This window comes from Melanostigma gelatinosum (assembly GCF_949748355.1).
Source record: "Melanostigma gelatinosum genome assembly, chromosome: 16".
In the NCBI taxonomy this organism is placed as follows: Eukaryota; Metazoa; Chordata; class Actinopteri; order Perciformes; family Zoarcidae; genus Melanostigma; species Melanostigma gelatinosum.
Genome location: NC_136649.1, coordinates 11267236 through 11292632, shown reverse-complemented (window position 1 = coordinate 11292632; position 25397 = coordinate 11267236). Strand labels below are relative to the sequence as shown.

Below are 25397 nucleotides of genomic sequence, written 5' to 3'. Positions count from 1 at the left end.
GCTATATCAGGTCATGCATCTTCAAGTTCAGATAAGGCAGCAGATAATGTCTGTTACATTTTTATTGGGGGGTGTTTCACAAATTCAACTTTGTCTATGCAAATGTGAGCAGATGTGTGTACAGAAACATGCATTTAAAGACAAATAAATGATTTGTGTGCATGAAGAGTTTATACTGATATTGCATATCCACAGTGTGTAAAGGCTGACACCTACAGTGCACTTATAAACTATAAGATGCATGAACTCAAAAGCCTTGAAGGGACAGAGTGAAGAATAATCCGGCGTCTAGGGGTGTTGGTTGCACATTGCAACCAACTGAATACCCCTCTGCATTCTCCTCCCTTTCCAAGACTGCAGTGAGCCACCGAGTGCTAAACCGTCCTCACCATAATAACACTACTTTAGGCGCAATGGAAGGTGGGCGGTACCGCGGTTTAGCACCAACAACACTGCAGTTTCACTAGCATGTCGAACAGCTACGGCGGCCTTCAGATGATTTCAAAACGCAAAAGGCTCTCGCTCTGGTTTGTCCGTTCTGGGCTCCTGTAGCAACATGGCGGACTCCGTGAAGAGGACCAACTCCCTTTGTAGATATGAAGGGTTCATTCTAAGCTAACGAAAACACAACGATTCTTGTACTGAGATTTTGTAACTAGGGTTATTTGTGATCTGCAGATATTGATACATTATTATATTTCGAAATAAGAAATCGAACAGTTTATGGTTGTAATATTTCTCTCGCTCTCTCTCTCTCTCTGTAGGTATTCTTTGCTTCGGTGCGTTCGGGAGGTAGCAGCCAAGTTTTCTTCATGACCCTCAACAGAAACTCTATGATGAACTGGTGAGGGCTCTTCCCACTGTCCACTCTGCCTCACTCTCCAATCGGCCTGCCCGGCCGCACACCTTGGCCCACGGCACTCCTCTCACAAACGAACCAGATTGACCCGAGAAGCCACAAGTGAACTCTTTTAACACTCGAGAGACTAAAACCACGTAGGACAACAAAAGAAGTTAACGTAGAGAAAAAACAACAAAGATCTTTACTAAACGAAGAGCCATGCCGCCCTAGATTGTGTCGGGTGATGCAGAAGCCACCGTCTCTCAACTGACTGGCAAACTGGTGCCACTGACTTTCCAAATATTCTCTTCCTCTGTCTGTAACTGCATTCAAGTGTTAAACAGTTGTAGAAATACACTCAAAAAAACGCCGGCCTCCTCCTGTCTCTTCTCTTCTTCCCTTTGCCCCCCCCCTTCTTAATCCTCTACTACTTCCCGGTAGATCTAGTCATCACTTTTTCAATCCGTTGACACCTATGTCCTCCGTTTTACTCACTTCCTATCTGCCATATGTGGGCTTGTTCCCGCAGAACTTACACCTCAGAGGTCGGAGGAAAAGATGAATACGATTCAATATAAATTCAAATTTATACTTTTGAATATGACAGGGCAGCTGAGGGATGACAAATCGACTCTGGGTGTCGGCGGTGAAAGCAGACAGCCTGGTAGATTTTCATTCACCCGAGTCACTCCCCTTCTCCTCCGCCACTTCCTCTTCTCGCCATCGTTTCGGGCCCCGAGTGAACCGAATTGCGATTTCGTGTTCGATCGCATTTCGCTGATCGAGATGCCGTGAGACAATCTGCTGTCACAGGTGGGTTGTCACAGTATGCAAAGATGATGTCTGTGTCCCTTTAAAACAAAATCACTGGCCCGTCCCTAGTTCCTCTTTCCATCCTCCTGTCACCATCGTCATCACTCCCATCTCCCTGTTTTCACTCTGACGTCTTTAAACTCTGAAGGTGCTGCATCAGATATGCTGTAATATTAAATGAACAATGAGAGCGTCATTCTGTTCATTCTTTTTTATTTCTGTTCTTTTCTTTTTCTGTGACTGAGTCGGTCGGTCTTTGAAGCGTGATGAAATGTACAGCACATCTGTGTTTCTGTAATCAGGAGTGTATGTCAATGTGTGTGTGTTAGCGTGTGCGCGTTTGACTTGGTGTCGAAACGAGTCCCATTCAAATCAAGTTAGAATCAAAGTGGTACATTAAAACCAATGTCCAAAAAAAAAAGAGAGAAGTAATTCAGTCTCTGTGCGCGAACCTTTAGCTGAATGCGATCAAAGCAACATTGAGTGTGTTTACATGCAGATTTATGATATTTTCTTCTTAGTATGACGTTTATGAGTTGGTGTGTCTGAACATCAAGCATTTAAAGATTGGCAATATTAGTGGTTGATTGGTGGAAGTGTTTTGCTGTTTTGGCTCTTCACAAATGCAGCCATGCTGCTGTAGGGAATATGAAGATGCTTATCCTGAATTTAACCTCAACAGAATATGAGCTGCAATCCCGAACACTGTGTGCGTGTGAAAGATCTCATGATTGAAAGCTGCGGTGTCCTTTTGAATCATGCTCTTCCCTGATTGGTTCTTCTGAGTTTGGCTCCTTCCTGTTTGTACAGCATGATGTAAGCAAAACAAAAAAGGAGGTCAAAAGATTATCGCTGACGTTTTAATTTATCATTTTATTTCCGATACGGTTAATTGACACAGTTTTTATTCGTGTGTGTGTGTGTGTGTGTTATTGTCTAATTTAACACGTTGCTGATGTTATTTGTCTCTTCTCATTGAGATATAAGTTAACACATTTAAGACTTGATTTATTCTTTGAAAGGATTAACTGAGTATGGTATGATAAAATCGTGCAATTTCTTTCTTAATACTCTATCTCTCTATCATTAATTCATACCGTATTAAATGTATAACACTGTTGAGGGTGGACTAGTTCATGCATACTCATCCACATTGGAGAGCACTGTAATGCAGATGAGTCTTTTTTCTGGTGGATATACTGCAGTTTTGGCCTGCCATGTTGGCCTATGGTTAGCAAACGTAAGGTGACACAAAGAAAGACTCAATGAATGAAATCAAGTTTTTCTTCTGTTAAATTCTATATATTTTTCAATTCAGTTACGTTTTCAAGGACTTTTTACACATCCACACAGTAGCTGCTCCGGCACAGCTGCAAGTAAGGTTCACCGATCTCTGTTCGGGGGAAGCAGGCTAACATGTTAGCAATAAATAGCCGAGCTGAAGAAAACCACTGTCTTCCCTGTGTGTGCACGCATGCAGTTGTGTGTATGATTAATGAGTGTGAATCGAGCATTATTATTATTTTTTTATGTTTTTTGTCCATCACAGAATTCACTCTTCCCATTGGAAAAGGCTGACGGTCATTACACCGAGGACTCTCCTTTCAAAGACGAAACCACTGTATTCTTAATTCTGTTTATTTCTTGTTTTCTTTATTTTGAAAGAGCATTACTAATGTTTTGGGATTCATTTGTTTTGTAAAATAGATACTGTAAGAGAGAAATAAATGAAACTAGAGCATTCATGCTTCTGGAGTTGTCATTTTTTCTGTGGACGTGTTCGTGGGAGAGACATTTTGCCAGTTTGCACATTGATATCAGCTTTGACCCTCAGACTTTGTGTCCGTCCAAGTATATCATTAACTGTGTGTGTGTGTGTGTGTGTGTGTGTGTGTGTGTGTGTGTGTGTGCGTGTGCGTGTGTCAGAGAGAGCGAGAGAATCCCAACTTTGAATCCCAGCAGAAACTGTGCTATTTGGCCGTAATTTCGCATTCCATTATTAATTGCAAAATACGGTACATCATTGTCCATAATGTACCATTATGAAACACCACACACACCCAAAACCAGTGTTTTGCGAAAAAATTGAATCCAGACTGTGTGTGTGTGTCTTTGGACACAGTGTTTATCATTTTAGTGCTTCCCTCCAATAGTAATGTTTGTTTGTGTATATAGAGGATGAATAAGATCACTGCTTCATTTGTGTGAAAGGGTTCTGTCAGCACTGTAGATATGTGTGTGTGCGTGTGTATCAATGTGCATGTGTGCATGCATGTGTCAGTCGATTCGTGAGTGGACACAGCGTGGTCGAGCGTGCAGCTTTCATTGATCATTACCAACCCCCTGGCCGACACTCTGGACCCATCATGGAGTCAGGAAAGGTAAGGCGATCCTCTGCAAATACGTTCTTAACATGCATTTCATGAAATGGTTATATATTCTCCCTCGTCATTCTCAATCCTAAAAGCAGTATTTGCAAACAGGCGGCTGATCTCACTGTACTGCTGACATACGAAGCTTTAGGTTACATTCACCGCTCGGACCTGAAGAAACCGCCAGCTCTCTCTGCATCAGTGTGTTGAGATTGTGATGAATTACACTCCTATGTGTCTGCCACAAGAAGATCAACTGTATATAAAGCGCATGCAACATCTTTCATTTGAGCATCCAGATGTAACCTCCAAGCCTTCTTCAGATTTTTAGAACTAGTGCATTAAGCAGGAATCAGTCAATCGATAATGTGGATAAAGTCTTGGTTTTCATTTCTATGTGCACTTTTATTTGTGACCGTGTACTCAGTGAGTACAGCTCAATGACTGATGTTCTCGCGCACATTAGATTGTGAGTTTGTTCATGCATCCGTGTGTGTGTGCGTGTGTGTATGTGTGTGTGTGTGTGTGTGCGTGCGTGCGCGTGCGTGCGCGTGTGTGTGTGTGTGTGTGTGCGTCCTTATCTAAATGACTAATTTTCACTCCTGCAGCAGCTAACGGGTACATTGGCTCTGGCTGTGTTCACAGCAGTTCTGTCGTCCCTGCAGTTCGGCTACAGTATTGGAGTCACCAACGCGCCCCAGAAGGTAGGCTCTATACTTTAACAAATGTCTTCCCTCCCTTACTGGACCATCCAATTGCCTCAGCATACTGACATTTGCATGCAGAACAGCCAGTCTGAATGAGCTTACTCCACCCTATGACCATTTGCTCTAAAAGACAAGAGTAAGTGGTGTGCATACACTTCTCTACAACACTGGAGATAACGTAATACCAAGGAACAGACTTACCTTTTCCTATCCAAATTGTGTTGTGTCCCTAACCGAGAATTGTTTCATTTGAAACTTTGCAAGCTGTCTGAAATTCTCTGCTCTGTAATGACACGGACTTTGGGTGCTTCTCCACCAAACAAATGTCTTGTTGAGTGGGAGATGAGTCGCAATGAATCCTCGCATGGACTTTCCCCAAACTTGCCTTGATGTTCTTCTGTCCCCTTGTCGTCTTCGCTGATAAATTTGCCGAAATAAAATGAAGTTCTCCACAAACCCATTTATTCAAACAGGTGCTGGAGGTTATTAATGTGCATCACCTACATTTTGGAGGTGTTGATGTTGAGATGTGTTACTTGGAAATATGTCAAGCTTGTTTCTTTTCTTCTATGTTGTGGTAGTTGGTGGCCGTATAGGGCAAAGGGTCATAAGGCCAAGAAGGTCCCTCCTGATTGGTGGAGCATGTGTACGTCATTTTCAGTGGGTCTCAGGCAGCTGTATTGGTAAAGGGGAGACACCACAAGTGAATAGCGACATTTTTAACTCATCGATAGAACCATGAAACTTCCCCAGTTGATTAAGACATTTATTTTTATATTATAAGTTTTCTGAAATGTTATATTTAGATATGCAATAGAAGCATTATCTAATGCTAACTGTCAGTGAATTTAGGTGAAATCTGCAGACATGACAAAGTGCAGTAAAACAAAGACCTAAATGTGTATTTTGGATGTTTTCTCTCCTGAAAGAAGATGCTATGGGACGAAATTGCACAAAATCTCAAAATTGATCAGTGCATGAAAAACTATGTTTTGGCCTGGCGTGTCTCGCCTAGAGGTTGTGTAATGTTGAGAGTATAGTCAAAATGAAGCCAACACCGCCACTGGAGTCACCATAAAGTGGCATCTTTCTAAATGGCTTCATTGGATTTTAATTGACAAAGTGATATTGAATTAAATAAAATTGAATTCAACTAAATTGGCAAAATTAAAAATATTCATGTTGTCCTTTTGTTCAACCGGCAGCTTCCTTAATTAATAAAATGTTACGTTACATAACGAATGTCATAATTACTCAGAAAATATGCTCACGATATGTGTTTGCATATTTTGTGTCTGCCTTTTGATCCGTCTCTGTTTGTGCAGCCGTGATTGTACCTCTTGATGTCCAATAAACATGTCTGTGTCATAGGTCATTGAAAAGCATTATGGGCGGACGCTGGGGGTGTGGTCAGAGAGGCCCGCTGGCCTGTCAGGAAACAGCACAGAAGAAGACGGGTTCCCAGGGGCGGGGCAACACCCTGCCGTGGTCATGTATTGGTCGTTGTCGGTGGCAGTCTTCTCCATCGGCGGCATGTTATCCTCCTTCCTGGTGGGATTTGTGGGAGACCTGAGAGGGAGGTGAGAAAGGAAGGATACAATTATACAGACACTGACTAAAATAATGAAAATGGAAAAGGGAATAACTGAGTAAAATAATGGAGTATGAAGAGGGATGGGAGTAGAAGAGATGGAGGTCAACGTTATTTTGAAAAGTCTTTCAAAGTTGAAGTTGAACCGGCCTCAATATAGAATAATGCCATGGTGCTGGTGCTCTTATCCATCATCTGTCTCTCTCCGTGTCTCCCTTTTGCCACCTTTCTCTGTCCCTGTCTTGCAGGATAAAGGGCCTGTTAATGACCAATGTTCTGGCTGTGACTGCCGGACTGCTCATGGGTTTTTCCAAGATGTGGAAGACTCACATCATGATCATCTCCGGCCGCGCTATTATGGGCCTTTACTGTGGTACATTAAAGCATGCTGTAACCTTCAATTGATACTCGCATCATTGAGTTGGAAATCCCAATTTTTATGGGTCATATATTGTATTTGAGGAAGGTTGCCCTCATTATTATTCAAAATATTCACCTTCATGAAAGCTAATTATTTAATATTTAAGTGGAAATGAAAAGGGTTCCTAAATTGCCCTCTAACATTGCCATATATCCGTAAGCGAATGTTTGTTAAAGTCATGATGTGTGGGGGTTTCAGGGTTGGTAATTGGGCTCGTGCCGATGTACATTGGAGAGATTGCACCCAAGGCTTACAGAGGGGCTCTGGGAACATTACACCAGGTGGCAGCTGTCACTGGCATCCTAATCAGCCAGGTGAGGTGCACAGCCGCACATTTGCTCGATGACAATCTTAACCCATATCCTAAACGGTGTGGTTTGTTTGTGTGTGAATGTAGGTCATAGGCTTGGACTTTGTGTTTGGCAATGATGATATGTGGCCCCTGTTGCTTGGTCTGTCTGGAGCTCCGGCCGTATTACAAACCTTCCTGCTGCCTCTATGCCCTGAGAGCCCCCGGTACCTTTACATTGTACAGGGCAAGGAGCAAGAGGCTAAAAAAAGTAAGAGTTACACACAGCGACTCTCTGTTTCACCCCTTTTTCTCTCTCGTGCTTTCTTATTGAAACACAATAAGCTTTTATTCAGAAACATACAGTTTACAGTCGCCTATCTAGACGGGGCTACACAAAAGACTTTAAAGCAATAGTTCAGCAATTTAGGAAACTCTCTCGTTCACTTTCGTGCAGTTAGGTAGATCAATATTTGACTGCTAAATGTAAGACTATGGCTGCATTCACAACAACTTGCGCAACTAAACAAAGACGATATGTCGTGTTAAAGGATTTAATATGTTACTTAAGAGGTGCCGGTAGGCCGATTTGTTCTTTGGACAGAGACCGGGTAGTTGTTTCCCCCTGTGTCCATTCTTTAAGCCAAGCTAAGCTAGCAGGCTGCTGGCTATACCTTCATACTTACAGTACAGACATGAGAGTGTGTCAATATTTTCATCTAACTCTCCAAAAGAAGGTGAATAAGTGTATTTAAAGAAAACAAAACTATTCCTTTAATTTTGCTGACTTGCATACTTTCACTTAATGTGAAAGCTACTTGTAATGGTTCATATTTACACGATGGTGCTGTTTTCACTTCAGGATCTCAAAAATGATTCCACCACTGCAAATGTATTGATACGGACTCTTGTTCACCTTTGCTCTGGGTTGTGTTGCAGGTCTGTATCGTCTAAAAGGGCCGTATGATGCATCTGCGGATCTGGAAGAGATGAGGAGAGAGAAAGAGGAGGCAGACAGGGAGCCCAGGGTCTCTATCCTTTCCTTGGTAAGTCTCTATGTAGGAAGAGGCTCACTTGAGATATGTTGCCACAACGACCTAAATATTGTATCGTGTGAAGTCTGCGTTCATTTTTCCATTGACAATTTTGCAGAAAATTGATTTTTTTTTAGGTGATGAACTCCCTGAGCAGATCACTCTCATTACACTAGAACTAGAATAGTCCTGAAAAATAGACATAAGTTGATCATAGCACTCCTCCTCAGGGCGAACAGGGACAATCTCTCAGCCGCCCAAATGAATCAGCAACCAAAGTATCCTGATGATCTCATGTACTGACTCGGGGATAGTCAAATGTTAAAACATAAAAGCTCAAACCAGTGCCTCAACAGACCGGATGACCGAGGCATGATCTGGAAAGAGGAGATTTAACGTTTCAACGTCAGAGTATTGCAAATGAAGACATGCTTAATGTTATGTACGGCTATATCGAATTAAAAGCTCTTATAACTGTGCTTTCCAGATCCTATTTAAAGTGATATAATATTTGGCTTTAGAGATTATTCAATAAATGGGAAATACACTTACTGTGAAAGGGCTGCAGATGAAGCCGTCCCACTGTGGTCGGCTCCCACTCGAAAACCAATCGATTTCTGCAATCGTAAAACACATCAAAATACTTTTAATTTCATGCTCAACAGCAGACAACAAGATAAACCTGAGTTTTCATACTACTTTAAAGAAGGACAGGAGAGATCGGACAAGAGATCCACATGTGGTCATAGCTGAAACAAAAATGTATGTGTTCTAGTTGTGCACTTCAGAAAAGCATTGCAGTGACAAAGAATGTACTGTTCTGTATTCCCTCCTAGATGCGCTCCTCCCTGTACAGACAGCAGCTGCTTGTTGCCCTCATGATGCACATCTCCCAACAGTGGTCTGGCATCAATGCAGTGAGTGGCAAATTCGGTTTGCTCAAGTTAAATTAAGATCACAGTGATCTTGATGACGTGTTAAAATGGCTGGAAAATCCTGGTTTCATTGTCAGAGCATACTGCATGTGCACATCAGCAGTGACTGGGTTTCGTTTGTGTGCATAGAAATGTACAGTACATGAGATCGGTGTTGCACAAACAGCTCCTTGTTTTGTCTTCAAGATCTTTTATTACTCTACGGATATCTTTACTCGGGCCGGTGTCGCTCAGCCAGCCTTCGCCACTATCGGAGTCGGAGTCCTCAACATAGTCTTCACTCTGGTGTCTGTGAGTAACTCCAGATGCAAAACACACCGACACATATAAACACTCACGGACATTCAACCATGAGCATCGCACTGGGTTTTCCCTTGTTACTTCTCACCACACACTTACGTCGACACAAACTCACAGATAATCGGTGTGCTGTATGTTCTAGGTTGCACTGGTGGACAAGGCTGGCAGGCGCACTCTGACTCTGGTTGGACTCGGAGGGATGTGCTGCTGTGCAGTTGCCATGACAGTGGGCCTCAAATTACAGGTTTGTTCAATCAGGTGTCAGAGCTTTAGTCGATCAAGAACTTGAGCTGCACTTGTATCTACTTATGGGGCTCTTCATATGTATTGGCATGGCCTGCGATATAGTTTACTTTGCTCTTTACCACCTCTGTTAACTGACTCGTTAAGCAGCTTCGCTCATTCTAAATGTCCTGTCCCAAATGTTGCGTTTCTCACCATAACATCTGTGTCAGGCTAAGTTGCAGAATGTTCACATTCATCACATATTTGATATTGTCAATATGAGCGCAAAAGCTCATTCTTGACCTTGGAAACATCAGTTTAACAGAAAAGAAATCTGAACTCAAGGTCCACTTGCCAGCTTTTTCTGGAGCTTTCAACTGCATCTCGTGGTCGCCATCAGCAGATGGAGTTTGATCCGTTTCGTATTCAGCTATCACTCTTGTCTTTAAAGAAAACACATGTAGTGCTTGCTTTACATGGAGCAAAAATGTCCAATTCCGTACCTCCATAAGTAAACTGTGTATCACACTGTGTTGCTTGCATACACAGATCCTATGCCAACATGTTTCAAACTCAGTGCATTTGGAATATAAGTAATCAGGATACTACCCTGACTGATGTACTCTTCTGTCCAGAATGAATACTCGTGGATGAGCTACGTCAGCATGTCCGCTGTCTTCCTCTTCGTGAGTTTCTTTGAAATTGGTCCTGGTCCCATCCCATTTTTCATCGTTGCTGAACTGTTCAGTCAGGGACCTCGGCCTGCAGCCATCGCTCTCGCTGGCTGCTGCAACTGGACCAGCAACTTTGCCGTAGCCATGGCCTTTCCGTATATACAGGTAGGCAGAATAACGCGGATATACACATGTACCGTAAACTCACAAAATCAGAAACACTGCCTCTCCTGACTCCTGTCTTTTTCTTTGTTTCTCTGCTCAGACTTGGTTGAATTCTTATGTGTTCATCCTGTTTGCTGTGCTGCTTCTCGGCTTCACCGTGTATATTTATCTTCGGGTCCCCGAGACCAAGGGCAAAACCTTTGAGGAGATTTCTGCTCTCTTCCACAAGGGCCGGAAGAAGTCGGCACAGGGCCCCAAAAATGGGACTGAACTGCAGCAGCTCAAAACATCCACAGATGCTTGAAACAACAGCGTATTTGTGTGGTTTATTTGTATGCATGTGCAGGGGCGTCTTCAGCTGTCACTATTTCAAATGTGTTTATGTACATTTATCCTTGTGGTATTATAATGACTTGATAAATGAAGGCGTCTTTACACTAGATGACATTTTTTAATCATGTGCTACACAAAAACCAACAGTGACTCACAATATTGTATTTATGCTATATGGTGTTGGGTTTACATTTGATCCAAGTATAAACTTTCAGTATTGTGACTTAACAGTTCAAGTGGCTATAATGAATATTTTATTACATACCTGTTTGTGTGTGACAGGGCTTTTTTGAACCTACAGAGATTTTTGACCCGACTGCAGTTCCCCTGAGCTTTATGGCGTCTTTTATTGTTTTATTGTTCACTTCCACTACTACTTGTTTCTCCAGGTTTACCTTCAAATAAATGCAGTTAAAAAAGTAGAATTGTGAATTGATTATTGTGTTATTTACTCCTCCACCATTTTCTGTTTTCACATTGATCTGTTGAAGAGGGGATGTTTCTCGATGCTAACCTTAAACCTGCTAAGGCAGGCATGCGCAACCAATACTCTCAGCAATTCAACTTTTGAAACAACAAATATTTGCTTCTTTTTTTTGCATATCTGCATAGTCATAGATTTTGGATTGAACAGCTGATGTGATTTTAACAATCAAATGATTCAACTTTTCCTTTTTTTGCAGGGGGGCTTGGGAGCGGGGAACTTTAATATAAATCCAACAGTGCACTGTTTTTTTAGGGAATCCTCATTGCTTTATAGCTATAGTGGCTTTGAAAAGATCCAAGTAAAGACCAATCAAGGAGAAGATGGAGCCGAGACGGCTGAGTGTTAAACCGACACCACAGCCCAATAACTCTGCTTTCACACAGATTCATCAACCCAAAGACACAGCACGCAGCAACAAAAGGTGGAGGTATACTTTTAGAATCAGAATCAGCTTTATTGGCCATGTATGCGTATGCATGCATGGAACTTGACTCCGGTTTTCACAATGCTCTCAGCACACATACATAGAATATACAAATAAACAAGAAAAATATATAAACAAGGACATTAAAGACAGCAAAGTGGAACAGAGAAACTAACTGTAAACATTTAACTACGATGTTAAATATATATCGAAGAATATACATGAACATGAAGAACAACAACATTGACAATGGATTTGGGATATTAGTGCAGAATGGTGGTAGTAGTGCAAATGGAGGTGGAAGCATGTCTGATTAATTGTTCATGAGAGTGACGGCCAGCGGAAAGAAGCTGTTCCTGTGTCTGGTGGTTTTGGCGTACAGTGCTCTGTAGTGCCTACCAGAGGGGAGGAGTTGGAACAGCTTGTGTCCAGGGTGTGATGGGTCTGCAGGGTGTGATGGGTCTGCAGTGATCTTTCGTGCCCGTTTCCTGACTCTGGAGGTGTGCAAGTCCAGGATGGAGGGCAGGCTGGCACCAATGATTTTTTTCTGCAGACCTGACAGTCCGTTGTAGTCTGTTTCTGTCCTGTTTAGTGGCCGATCCAAACCACCCAGTGATAGAGGAGCAGAGAACAGACTGGATGATAGAGGAGTAAAACAGGATCAGCAGCTCCTGAGGCAGGTTGAACTTCCTGAGCTGGCGCAGGAAGTACAACATCTGCTGGGCCTTTTAAGAGATGGTGTCAATGTTGGAGGCCCACTTCAGGTCTTGGGAGATTGTGGATCCCAGAAACCTGAAGGTCTCCACCGCAGACACAGTGCTGTTGAGTATGATGAGTGTTGGAAGGCTCCTCCTGAAGTCCACTGTCATCTCCACAGTTTTGAGCTTGTTCAGCTCCAGGTTGTTCTGACCACACCAGAGGACCAGCTGAGGCTGTCAAATAAATGTGGTGGATTTAAAGTATGCAGTGACTTGCAGGTACATAGTTCTGTACAGTATGGAAGCCCATTTCCACCACTGGAACAAAAATAACGGGAGAGTCACTTCGCATGTGTAGAGGTTTTGTACCGCAGGAGGACCAGAGAGGGCAGGTACGGGATCCGGGTGCTATGTGCATGAACAATGAATCAGTCATACTGCACTATTACCTCCATTTGCACGATCGCCTCAAATCCATTGACACTGTTGTTGTATAGGTTTATGTTCATAAATAAATATATATCTATATATATTTTTGATATATATTTATATTGTACTCGTCGTTAAATGTTTATGCTTACATCTGTTCTACTTTTTATTGATTTTCTTGTCCTTTTTTAATTTGTTACATTTCTATATTGTCCCTGTTTATTTGTAAATTCTGTGGAGAGCAACCGGAGTCAAATTCCTTGTATGTGTACACATACATGGCCAATAAAGCGGATTCTGATTCTGTGATGAAAAAATAAAGATCCTGTAAGTCATTATAATGAGAAACGTTCTCAAAACAATGACTTTAGTATAGTATCTCATAATTATGAGATAGCAAATCCTAATTATGAGAAAATAAATCCTAATTATGAGATTGCAAATCCTAATGATGAGATAATAAATCCTAATCATGAGATGCTAAGTCCTGATTTTGTGATAGTATCTCACAATAATGAGATAGTAAGTCCTAATTATGAGAAACTAAGTCATAAATATGAGAGAACACCTCATAATTATGAAATAGTATCTGATATGTATCATAATCTAATTATGATGACATACAGGATCTTTATTTTCAGTTCCACAGTACAGCCACTGCACCGTCCCATGATTTCTATGAGCGAGCTCCTCCCCCCTCCATGCACATCGTCACCCGGATCCCGTACCTGCCCTCTCTGCTCCTCCTGCGGTACAAAACCTCTACGCATGCGAAGTGACTCTCCCTTTTTTTTTTGTAAGCAAGACAAAAGGTAAGCTAAACGTAGGCGTTTTATAAGTGATATTTAACCTATTGTTTTGCGGTGTAGTTACGCGTTATCTGATGTACAATACTGGGAATATTTTGTCGCCTCGGTGGTTAATCAGTAACTTCTAAATGAGACAATGTTTGGTAAACGATTCAAACAAGTTCGCACCGTATTTTAGCTAGCGTTAGCAGCAGTGTCGTTAGCCTGTGTCAATGGGTATGGCTAGTGTTAGCATGCTAATGTGGCTAACGATGACAAAATACACGAGGTGGCAACCTAAAGCTAGCTTTATGCTAACGTTACCGAGTAGCCTCTTTTGGCCCAACTGCCACGTAACATAGCTAACTACAGTTAGATGTGGGTGTTTCCGAGCGTACTAACAAAAGCTGCCCAGCCACTGTAACGCTAATTTGAACCAATTTTAGATGGTTTTATGGAGGCCATGAACTAACAATGTACGTTAACTTACGTGTTTAACGCTAACTCGCTGGGTATTGCCCCCGAACAGTGTGTAACAACATGGCGACAAGTAAATTCGACACGAGAGCAATTTACGTTAGCTGTTAGCTTTTCAGATTCGTTAATCAGTGAGCTATGTTTGCCCCACCGTGGATAATTATTTGTACGGAAGTGTGGGGAATTCATGTTTTAACATAAAACGCGTCTAAAAGTGTGTCAGTGATAACTTGGGTGGATTGCATTTTTTATGTTGAGCAATGTGCAGCAAAGCACTCACTGCCAATCTCCCTCTTTGATTTCAGGTTATTGATTTTGAAGCACTTATGGCCCAACCACTGTCGACTCCTTTGTGACAGCGGTTGAGGTGTCGAAGCTGGTCTGGTCTTGGTTGTAGTCCTAGTTCCATGTGTTGCATATCTGTGCTCACCAGCTACCACACAAATTATTTTTCGTAAAGGATTATTTTTGTAAAAATAGTTCTTAGTACCACACACATTCCTCATATTGAAGTAATTCTAGTGTCACAGTCATTTTATGTTTGTTATCAGGGTGGTGTACAACAGCCCATCATGGGGGATGACGATTTCGCATGTGGGGACTCTGGGGCCTCCTCAACATACCCACAGCAGTGCTCTGCTTTGAGGAAGAATGGCTTTGTCATGATCAAAGGACGTCCCTGTAAGATCATGGAAATGAGTACCTCTAAGACCGGCAAGCATGGACATGCCAAGGTAAAACCTCCTTTTGCATCATTTGGAATTCAGATCTTAAGACCCATTTGAGATTTAGCCTGTTTCCCCAATTATTCAAGCTACCCCCAATGCTTACTTGACCCTGTGACCAGATTGAAACAGTTGTTCTCCCCCCCCAGGTTCATCTTACAGGACTTGATATCTTTACTCAGAAGAAGTATGAAGATATCTGCCCATCTACCCATAACATGGATGTCCCACATGTTACAAGGAAAGACTACCAGGTGAGATGACTCTGTGTGACCGAGGGACACTCAGGGGTACTCAGCATTTACAAAGTGGATATTGTCAATAATTGTTTCTAGGGCTGCAACTAACGATTATTTTAATAATCGATTAATCGGGTGATTATTTTTTAGATTAATCAGATTTAAAAAACAAAAGCATTCATTTCCAACCCTTTGGGCCGCGGCCCATGATTGGGCCGCGGCCCATGATTGGGCCGCGGCCCCATGATGGGCCGCGGCCCCATGATTGGGCCGCGGCCCCATGATTGGGCCGCGGCCCCATGATTGGGCCGCGGCCCCATGATTGGGCCGCGGCCCCATGATTGGGCCGCGGCCCCATGATTGGGCCGCGGCCCCATGATTGGGCCGCGGCCCCATGATTGGCAGACACCAGAGATATTACTGTTATCCATGAGACGCTCAGTTACAATATAGCTTCCCACCACCTGGTGGCGGTAATGCGTCAGTCAGTTGTTTAACAAGCTGCAATAAGCAGAAGAAGACACTCAGCTAGCCGCTAGCCTGTAGCGAAAGTTATGGATAAGTTATTAAAAAGAAAAAATGAAGACGACAGTGGTGCCATACCCCCCAAAAGTCTAAATGTGTGCGCAAGTACAACCCTGACTTTCTTAAGTACGGCTTTGTGAACGGAGGCAACGAGGCAGAGCCGAGGGCTCAGTGTGTGGAATGTGAGCTAATGCTATCAAACGAAGCACTGAAGCCTTCAAAAATAAAGCGACACCAAGCGACGAAACATCCAACGCTCGTGGGAAAGTCTGTTGGGCTTCTTGTTGTGCATGCAGGTTTCCATACACATGATAAATAAATGTCTTTGTGATCATCACATTGTATCATCTTATTTATTTAACAAGGGTTTTGCCTGTTCAACACCGGCATCCTCGATCCCCTCCCCTTCCGTTCCTACGGCTTTTTGCGCTAATACGTCACAAAAGATGTCCGTGTTTGGTATCCCAGCATGCCCATAATCCTCATCCTTGCAAAGAAATCATCGATTTTCTTTCATATCTTATAGTTTCTCCACAAAAGGAGCCCACACACACACTGTCCAAAGTCGCCATAACCGCTGCAAGTCGTATCTTGCAGCATTTCAACGGTAAAGCGGATGTTACCATGGAGCTACTGCCTTCAGAAAACGCTAGTACTTATAGTACAAACCTTATCGTCCTCTTCCATAAGCTGTCAACCAACGTTTGCGTAACTGAGCTATTCTCATTCTCGTTCGTGCGCTCGGTCGCAGCCATTAAGTGCAGCAAGTCCGCCACTCACACACCATGTCTTCGGCCATATATACATAGTTTTTGCAATTTGCAAAGGCTAATAATAAAAGGAAAATAATATCAAAATATAAAGGGAGAAACACCTTTAGTGTGTCAGAATATCATTTGGTTACCATGTGTCCATTTGGGTCTCCAAATGTCCTTTTAGAGCTCCGCCTGGATCTCTTCATGGAAGAAACTCTGTAGAATGGTCATACTTTGTCCAATCTTCTTCAAATTTGAGGCAGTTGTTCACTGATAGTGTAGTTACAGCCCTATACTGTCCTTTACCTGTACAGATACAGCCACAGACAGTTATTTATACTGAAAGATTCTTTTTTTATTTTATGCGGACAAAAATCTGAAATTTTGACTGACTCCAAAGGCCCACTGCTCTGTTTCTGTATGACCTACAGGTTGTCTGACACTTTTGATGCATATAGTCAGAGTGGGCCCCGGGACACTTTGTACTTGAAAAGTTGGGCCCCGAGGTCAAAAAGGTTAAGAACCCCTGCTCTACACTACACTCTCAAACTGAATCATCACCGTGGTGCTCCCGTGCCATATCATGTCACTTTTGCACATCTTGCAATGATCACACTTTTTCAATTTATTAAGTGTGAAATGCTCCCACACCTTGGACGACTTAGGTCATACTGATTTCTCTGCCTCCGCCATGTTTCAGAACAACGTTAAGGGTCCGATGGTCTTTCCTCTGTTGTAAATTGATTGATCGCATATTTACTTTTATTGTGACGTGCATGAAAACGGAAGTGATTTTACTGTGAAGAGACAGTAAGTAGCATGATACGTGCTTATTCACGACAACAATAACGATTAGTGAAAACCTACCATATATGTCGGGTGCAAGAGCGTGGTCTGTTCACTGTAACAGGTGTTATACTGCAGTTTTCAGGAAGTAAGTGTTCCGTTCAAAACCAGACGTGTCTTGGTCGTCATTAGAAGCTCCACTTCACAACAACCTGCGCTGTGCTCCGCTCTTTTTTTTTCTCTCAAACATCTCCGACTTATTGAGTGACGTAATAATCGCACGACACAACGAATCGATAACAAAATTTGATAATCGATAATGAAAACTATTTTAAAAATGGATTATCGATTTGTTGTTGCAGCCCGAATTGTTTCCCTGTCCGGGTGTTTGGCATTTGTTTAGAACCACTAGGGCATCTATTTATACCTAGAATGTGTTTGAAATTGATATCACCTCATTCTAATAAGAAAGTGTGATTGGAAGAAAATTAACACTTTTTCGATTGCTAAGCGGGTGTGTCGCATGCGTTGGTGTGCTGTCGCTTCAGTAGTTGTGAAAGGATGTACAGGTTTAGAACTGGTTGAACATGTTTTGGCTTGGCCAACGAGCAGTTTCTTGTGCCCTGGTTAGATGCCTCTTCTGGGATAGAAATTCTCTTTAAACAATGTTTTTGTTGGTATTGGTGGGCAGTCTAGGTTTAGTTTTGGGTCAGTTTTGTTAACCTGAGTTCGTGCTCCGTGCTTTATTGTCAATATACTTTCTCTTTTTTTCGTGTTGCAACATATTCTTATAAATAACTATTTTCCGTGGTGTGCTTCTGAAACACTGAAATTGGTAAGTTGTCGGCGCTGGCGGGTAGAACCACTTTGTCGGTCAGGGAAAACTACGACCAGTCAGCCGTTCCTCGTCCATTGCGGTGCTTTTGAAAGCGAACAAAAGCTATAAATAGAAACTGTATGTCCGACAAAAATCAGCTCAAAACAGCAGGCTGCACAGTGTTGCATCGCCCGTGGTCAGTTGGGACAGTGTCGTAGTGTAATAAACATGGACATAATGTGTGTGATATCACATTATACCGGTGTTATTTTGTATAAATTGTGTTTTTGGGAATCTGCAAGTTTCTGAGAAATACAAAGGCAGTTAGCCTACACATTTGATTAATGTATAAATACAAAAACTTGAACTTGTTGTTCTTGAAGTCACTGAGAAATACTAATCAACAAATATACAATCTCCATTATCTTTTATGCAGTTAACTCTTCTTTCATGCCATGTTTTCAATAACGGTGACTAAAATGTAAATATTAGAATGTAAATCATTTCAGTTAGAAGTTAAGTGTATTAATAGTATATTATGTAGGCGGGGGCGTTCATTTTTGCACGTTTTATGTGTACAGGGGCCTCCAACCTCGGAAAGATGTGACAATCCTGACTGCCTCTGAGTAATTAGAAAAACCTATGTTCCACCTCGGGTTAGGTTGACCGGTACTGTAAAAAAAATATATATATCAACCACAATCCTAATGTTTTTAACGGTTAACCGTTTTTGCTCTTTGCCTGATTGCACATTTAGGTTATGGACATCGCAGAGGGGTTCTTGGGCCTGCTGGATGAAGCTGGCGCAATCCGAGAGGACCTTAAAGTGCCAGACAACGACGTGGGAAAAGACATCGAGCTGAAGTTCAGTAATGGAGACAATTTTATGGTGAGTGTCTGCGGCCTGAAAATGAAATGTTCTGACTGATTGATAGTGGCTGAACTGGAACATGTTAACAACATGTTAAAAGGATTAATTATCTTTATATATGTTGCACGTCTATGAGGGGAAACTGTAAACATCAAGACATTGGCTGTGTTCACTGACATTTAATTAACCGTCGCGTGTCCGAGAGCTGCCTCTGACAATGTACAAGCATCCCACCGCTGGCTCGACGCAGCTTTTCAATTGATTTAAGACCATCAGTTTCTTCTTTCATGGTTTTGTGCTTGCTGTGAACTGAGGTAGACTGTATGTAGACAGCAGTTTGGATTGATTTGACTTTATTTATCATATCGGACTGCTCCTCTAGAGAATAGTCCTAGCTTTCACTGGGCTTTGTGACAGACCTTGGAGTCTAGAACATGCTTTGCTAACTCAACAAGTTGGCTATTGATATTCAGGCAGAATAAAATGTTCCTTTATTCTACAGACAAATCAAAGTGAGACAGTTAGTCCAACATCTTACTGCAGGGTTTGTACGGTCATGGAATTTTAAAATGGTTATTTCCAGGCCTGGAAAAGTCATGGAAAAAATGAATTCCCAAAAGTCATGGAAATTTGTTGTATTCATATTTTCATGTCGTTCATTTGCGCTGAGTTTCCAGCCAGCGTTTCTCAGATTGGAGTGAGACGAGGAGAAAATGTGATGTGGTGATCCTCGCAATAGAACATCTTTGATGTGACGAGTCGAGTCTTGGCCAATCAGCGTTCAGATGTCTACAGCGTCTTTCCCACCTTTAAAGTTTAAGTTACATTATGTTCCGTTACCGTTCAGACTTGCTGGGTTAAGTTAACGTCCACTGCATGTGGAACTTTGTCGACTGTTAACGTTCGTCATTATCGCGATTTAGAAGGAAAAAACGTAACGTGATGAAACGTGCCCCCGTGTTCTGGTTCAGTTCACGAGGTCACTCGTTAACGTTAAACCGGAACACCGGCGCATCTGGTTGCAGGTTGTTTATTTTAGCTCAAAGTAGATGAGGATGATTTTGTGGTCAGAATAACTTTCATGACCACGAAACATGAGGCCCAGATACTGATGAGGTCAAAGAGCTTCAGGGAGAGGAGGCTGGTTGTGTAGCGCAGCTTGACGCAGGGCTGAGCTGTGAGTGGAGCTGGGCCTGGATAAAGGTGGAGCTGGGCCTGGATAAAGGTGGAGGTCTAAACAGACGTGAGTACAGCTTCCCGCTGTCACAGTATTTTAAATACATTGATAAGGCAAGGTATGCTAAATGCAGCCTCTGCTCCAAGAAGATGAACTACAGCAACAAGGGCTCACGTGTCCTCTCATCACACTGTTCACTGTGATGACCACAGCCAGTGGACTAACAGTCCCACGTTGCAGTTGCTCTCAAGAACCCTGAAATAATGAGAGGGTTAATGAGCCTGTACCTTCATTTCAGCAGGTTGCTAATGCAGAGGTGTGTATAGATCACAGCTATTATTTTACTCTTGATAACTACTTTAGCCAGAGTAGATTATCATTTTCATTTAAATAATTTAACTGGATTGAATGCATATTAATTGCAAATAGAAGATAGGCCACAATTCCAACAGCTTTGCAGGAACAGTGGAAGTTAATATGAAGCCGTACAGTAACAGGGTTCAATGAAAACTTTGCACTACAAAAGGGAAAGCAATATGTGCACTCGCTGGATGCTGCTACCTACTAAAGCTCTTATTGATGCGTCAGTGTTATGAATGCCTGTCAACCAGAGTATATTTATAAATGTTTATTCTTTGAATCAAACTATTGTCTCATTCGTTTGTGTCATTTAAGGAGACTGTATGCTTTGGAATTCTCATTGTTAGTTTAAATAATACATTTTCTCACTTTTTATACACCGAGATTTCACAAAATGTTTGGTCATGGAAATTTGGTTTAACGTCATGGAAAAGTCATGGAAATCCATTGGTCAAAATGTGTATGAACCCTGTTACTGTGTGCCTCCCATTTCAGGTCACTGTGCTGAAAGCTTTAGATGAAGAAAATGTCATTGCCACCAAAGCCCTGAATTAATATGCCCAGGACAACGCTGAGGACTTCCAACTGCTACTCTCCAGTGTGGCTTTGCAGCCTTCACCCCACATCTCTACCAGTTTACCCGCTGGTCAACAGAAGTCTGGAAACTGGACAGGGTCAGCTTCAACCATGAAGTTATCCACCTGCAGCCGTCACAACTTAATTTTACAATTGCTACTGATATTATTTCAGGAATATCTTAACAACATTCCAGAATTTCATAACATTCTTTTGAGTATCAGTGACATGTGTCTTTTTCTGTCTGCATTATTATTTTTCTAAATCCCTCTTATGTTCCCCCCCCCCCCCCCCCTTTTTTTTTTTTTAATGAAATGGAGATCTTTTGAGTTGGCTGTGAGCATGTATCCTGAGGTTTGTTTACAATTGTGATGCTGCACCTTGCTTTCAACTTAAATTGTCCCCTAAAAACCGGCTTTTATCTCTACTGGCTGACTTGATCCCCCAATCGAGCTGCAGCTCTACAGCTCAACGGACTTTAAAACAACTTCATGGCCAGAATATGCCTTTCTGCCTTTGACAATTAAAACATATGCATGGAAACTTCTAATTGACAATTGACTTGTATACACATGCCCTAGCAGCTGTGAACTTCTATAAAATACAATTTAGTTTGCATTTCAACGGTAGCAAGGAACTCCGCTGTTTTGAAGCCGAACAGGGGCGGCCGGGTGCACCAGTTTTACTTTCTCTGCTATGAAACATTTTCCTTTCACTTGAGGCCTTTATGTATAAGACATCATTTTTGAAAGAACAAAACACTGAAGACCTTAACTATTGGCAACACCACAATGCTTAAGATGATTCTTGGCACACAATAGTCGAAACGTAAAACCATTTTACATCTTGTAAAACGTAGCCACGTCTAGATGATGGTTCCGCTGCGGGGTTTCCAAGTCTTGTCACCGGAGACTTTAGTGCTCCAGAACGGGCCAGAAGAGTGTTACCACAGAGCTATATTATGGGCTGCAGGTGAGGCATGGTGGTAGAGAGTACATCTTTTGGGGTGGTTGGTCTGTTTGCTGTGCAATGGGATTGTTAAGCATGTGCAGAGTTCACTCTAAAACAGATTGTGGCTCAAAATAATTTTTATGAAATAAAGAGACCGTTGGTATTTGCAAGAAAATCGGATTGTGTTACATGCAGTGCATTAACATGGTTGCTGTAGATTCAGAAACAGGTAGTCCGTTTTCTCCCCTACCACCTACCATTAAAATGAAAACTTAAGCTTTTTTTAAAGTGTATTTGCTGCAGGCTGAGTTTTTTTCTGATTTAAAGGTGCAGTGCGGACGGACTCTAGTACCATATTTCAAGAGCAAAAAATTACAAATGACCCGTTCTTCAGTTAAGTAGACTTAATTTGTTTTAGTCTGACTTTGGATTTTGACTATGCACTGTTGTCATAGCAATACGTTTGCCATTTCAAACTTTGGTTGTGATCCTACACTTTCATTAAAAATCAACTATAAACATGTTGAAGAAATCAGATTTCTCTAGCAGAAATCCCTCAGTCCCATACACCGGCCAAGGAAAGTGTTTAACGTGACTTAATGACATCGGAATCCTAAAAGTTTAAATAGTTCAATCTGTGTAAACATAAAACATATGATTATAATCAGTCTGATTGTAATCTTAACATTGGATGACAATGGGCCCAGTTTTTAAGTTTGAAGTAGCCGACCTGATTTTGTTCTGACTTCGGTCCAACTAAAGTATTTTTTACTTCATTCAACACACCAAAGTAAGCCGCTGAATGTTGTCTTGTATATCAAGTTATAGATTAATTTTGCTTCTCAATGTTCAGCTTTTGTTCAATGCGTTGGGAGCTCAATCATCACAACAGTGGCTTCTACGTAACTTCTTCTCCTGGCCATTCTAGAGTCTCACTTATGGTACAAAACGGCACAACGGTAGTACTGTGGACTGCAAGAGCCAAAGCTAGAAGCTGTACTAACTGCATTTCAGAGTGTTCTTTTGTTTTCGCTGGAGGAAAATGCATTTCACTTGCAAAAGAAGGCACCAATGGCAGCGCACAGTGGAAACACTGATTCTATGGCAAATTTGGGGCACATGCATGACAACTTGAAATCCCTGCTTGTGTTTATAAGCACGTAAGTCATCTCACAACTTGTGTGTGTAAAACCTGTTCTACACATTGCAGAAACTAGTCTTGGGGTAGTTGATTAAACTAGAAAAGGTTTGACCAGGGAGCCTGCGTACACTGGCGTGCTGCTCCATCCTTTGGTTTGGTTGCAAGCCTGCCATCATGTCTGAAGACCAGATTTAGTATGTAGAGCAGTGCTTCCCCTAAATACATGGCTAGCTTTCCAAAAGTATCCAAATCCTAACATCCAATCAGTAGTGCTACTTTATAGTTGTGTCCTCAGCAGCTCTAACAGAATATGAGTCTTCCTGGAGCCATATTTGTGTTACATGTATCCATAACCACAGCCAGATGCAGGGAAACGGACTGATTCCTCCCCATCTGTTCCCTTTCCCGTTATTAAGCTGGTCTGGTCTCTGATATGTAGCACTAAATACTACCACACGGCTAGTTAATGATCCGCCACCTTTAGCCGTCTGTCGCATGGAGACAGGTTACAGAACTAACCTATTATTCCGCTGAGAAAATGTTTACACTGTGTTCTGTCCTCGTCGGTTTCCCACGCTGATCTAGGATCAGAGACTGCAAGGCATACACCTACCAAATGAGTCAAAGTGTCATGAGGTCAGATTTTCTCAGGGGCTCCAAATAAAATGTCAGGAGATTTATTATTAACAGTGTTCAGCAGTGAGGATAAGAAATTCGATGTTTAGAGTTATTTGTATTCATTTGTGTCGTGAGTCCACTATTCTGGTATTGGAGAACGTTATGTTTCCTGCCCCCCATTGACATTGTCTGCTTCGAATTTATTTGTGCGTTTCGACCACAGGCACAGCGTATTATGTTGAATCGGGAACAGGTGACTAACTCAGTCCTGTACTTTATGTTCCTGATGTATGCTGTGAGGGGTTCCTGTCTTTTTCTTCATTTTTAATGTTTGATCAAAACAATTCATGGAGAAAAATTTGACTGTTAACTTCTTCTGGAACATAAAGATACATTGGCTCCTCTATTCTAACTGATGTATAGTTGCTGTCTTAAAAATCAAAACTTTCTATTTTTATTGTAAAGGCAAAATAAAGATCAATCAGATGTTCCTGGCTAAAATCGTCCGTTGTTTTCTCTCGCTGTCGTCCAAAATGTCAATGTAACACATTACAGTTAAGTGTTTGTTTTAGTAGTACTGAGTATCTTAGACATTAATATAATTCTTAATTAATCCATGATATTTAAAAAAATAAATATATTGGTTGCTGTTATTTATCAATTTATTAAATTTTACAATTTAAGGTCAGGGGCTGGATATGATCATTTAATATTGGGGGTGTTGTCTAATGGGCTTCACAACAACAACACGCATGTCCAAAAATGCCAGCTGTTACCCAGCTGGCATTTTGATTGGCTATTTGCCAAGTAGGTCTACTGTTGTGATGAGCTGGCAGTTGGCCAAAGTTGATTTTTGAAGAAGATAGTAACTTCGGTCAATATGGAAGATGTGGATAATCTTCTACAGCACAAACTTTCAAAGAAAAAAAAACGAGATTAAACTCGTCTGTTTCCACCAGCAGCGGAGTATTATTTTTGCACCAATGGGATGGGGACGGAGCAGTATGGCAGCGCATTGAGGAGAAAACAGGTATGTGCTCGGGCGGATTATCACTGTGAAACTATGGGACGTGTGAAATAGGGCCTTCAGTACCAATTGTCATATTCTGGTTTTGCTTCTGTCTAAAGTTGCTGCACCATTTTTTTTCTCACCTAAAAAACGCCACTGATTTTAACTACTTCCTCAGGCAGGACCTATTAGGATGAAGTATGAGTCCAATAAGCCACAACATGTTATTATACGACAGTGAATATTTGTGTGTCTGTTGTAATAACTAATTATATACATAAAATACCACTTAGTTTCTCAGTGGGGGGAGCATCATTCAGCTGCTGATAATGCAGCATTGTGGATTCATTTGTGATGAATACTGAAATAAACTCAGCCTTCACTTGACGCATTGATGTTAAATGCTCAGTAGATGGCAGTGAAGTATCACTTTTGATAGCTGAGCAGTTTATCTGTCCTCCCATCCATCTTTCTTTCCATCTTTACAAGCTCCAGTCCAAGTCGGAACAGTAACGGTGGTGAAAGTGGCTTAAAAAGCACATGCTGCATTAAGGAACCTAATGTATACATAGTGTGCATGACGGCACCGACACGCGGCAACAAGAGATCCGATATGTTTCAGTTATCCGACTTAAGCAGCTGGAGATCGTGCCATGTGTGTGACGTTTTAGCAGTCATGAAGCACTCCACGTGCTTTAGAGGGGTGTGTATTCTGATACATTCTGTGGCAGCACTCTGCAAGTCACACATTCACTTGCTAAACTCCACACACCCCAGTGAACAAGGCACATGTATGGGGTCACCTTGCCAACACCATTAAGGCCCCCTCCATGGCCATCACAGA

General features: G+C 41.9%; 3 protein-coding genes across 4 annotated transcripts in view; all 3 read left to right on the top strand.

Annotated features, from left to right (window-relative positions):
- Positions 1 to 3397, top strand: part of tnika (TRAF2 and NCK interacting kinase a) — a 56017-nt gene extending 52620 nt beyond the window's left edge. For both annotated transcript variants that reach the window (XM_079287145.1, XM_079287144.1), the window contains one exon: positions 765 to 3397. In XM_079287145.1, coding sequence (XP_079143271.1) covers positions 765 to 848 — 84 coding nt within the window. In that variant the 3' untranslated portion in view covers positions 849 to 3397. The remainder of the gene's footprint in view (positions 1 to 764) is intronic.
- A 536-nt stretch (positions 3398 to 3933) lies between these two features.
- On the top strand, positions 3934 to 10671 carry slc2a2 (solute carrier family 2 member 2; the record flags this gene model as incomplete). The annotated part of the gene is made up of 12 exons (XM_079287331.1): positions 3934 to 4035; positions 4635 to 4730; positions 6105 to 6313; positions 6573 to 6697; positions 6944 to 7059; positions 7143 to 7305; positions 7974 to 8080; positions 8905 to 8985; positions 9190 to 9294; positions 9446 to 9547; positions 10164 to 10367; positions 10468 to 10671. The coding sequence occupies exons 1-12, from the start codon at positions 4021 to 4023 to the stop codon at positions 10669 to 10671; spliced, it is 1527 nt and encodes a 508-aa protein (XP_079143457.1). The 5' UTR covers positions 3934 to 4020.
- Positions 10672 to 13446: 2775 nt separating this feature from the next.
- LOC306790606 (eukaryotic translation initiation factor 5A-1-like) lies at positions 13447 to 24034 on the top strand. The gene is made up of 5 exons (XM_079286995.1): positions 13447 to 13550; positions 14555 to 14737; positions 14878 to 14982; positions 18608 to 18739; positions 20754 to 24034. Exons 2-5 carry the CDS (start codon positions 14576 to 14578, stop codon positions 20811 to 20813), a joined length of 459 nt encoding a protein of 152 aa, XP_079143121.1. The 5' UTR covers positions 13447 to 13550; positions 14555 to 14575; the 3' UTR covers positions 20814 to 24034.
- The last annotated feature ends 1363 nt before the right edge of the window (positions 24035 to 25397 follow it).

What these genes read in the sequence shown, in the direction of transcription:
- LOC306790606 (XM_079286995.1), top strand. Translation starts at nt 14,576, where the DNA reads ATGGGGGATGACGATTTCGCATGTGGGGACTCTGGGGCCTCCTCAACA. An exon ending in TTACAAGGAAAGACTACCAG is followed by an intron (nt 14,983 to 18,607) that starts GTGAGATGACTC and finishes TTGCACATTTAG; the next exon opens with GTTATGGACATCGCAGAGGG. An exon ending in GTAATGGAGACAATTTTATG is followed by an intron (nt 18,740 to 20,753) that starts GTGAGTGTCTGC and finishes CTCCCATTTCAG; the next exon opens with GTCACTGTGCTGAAAGCTTT.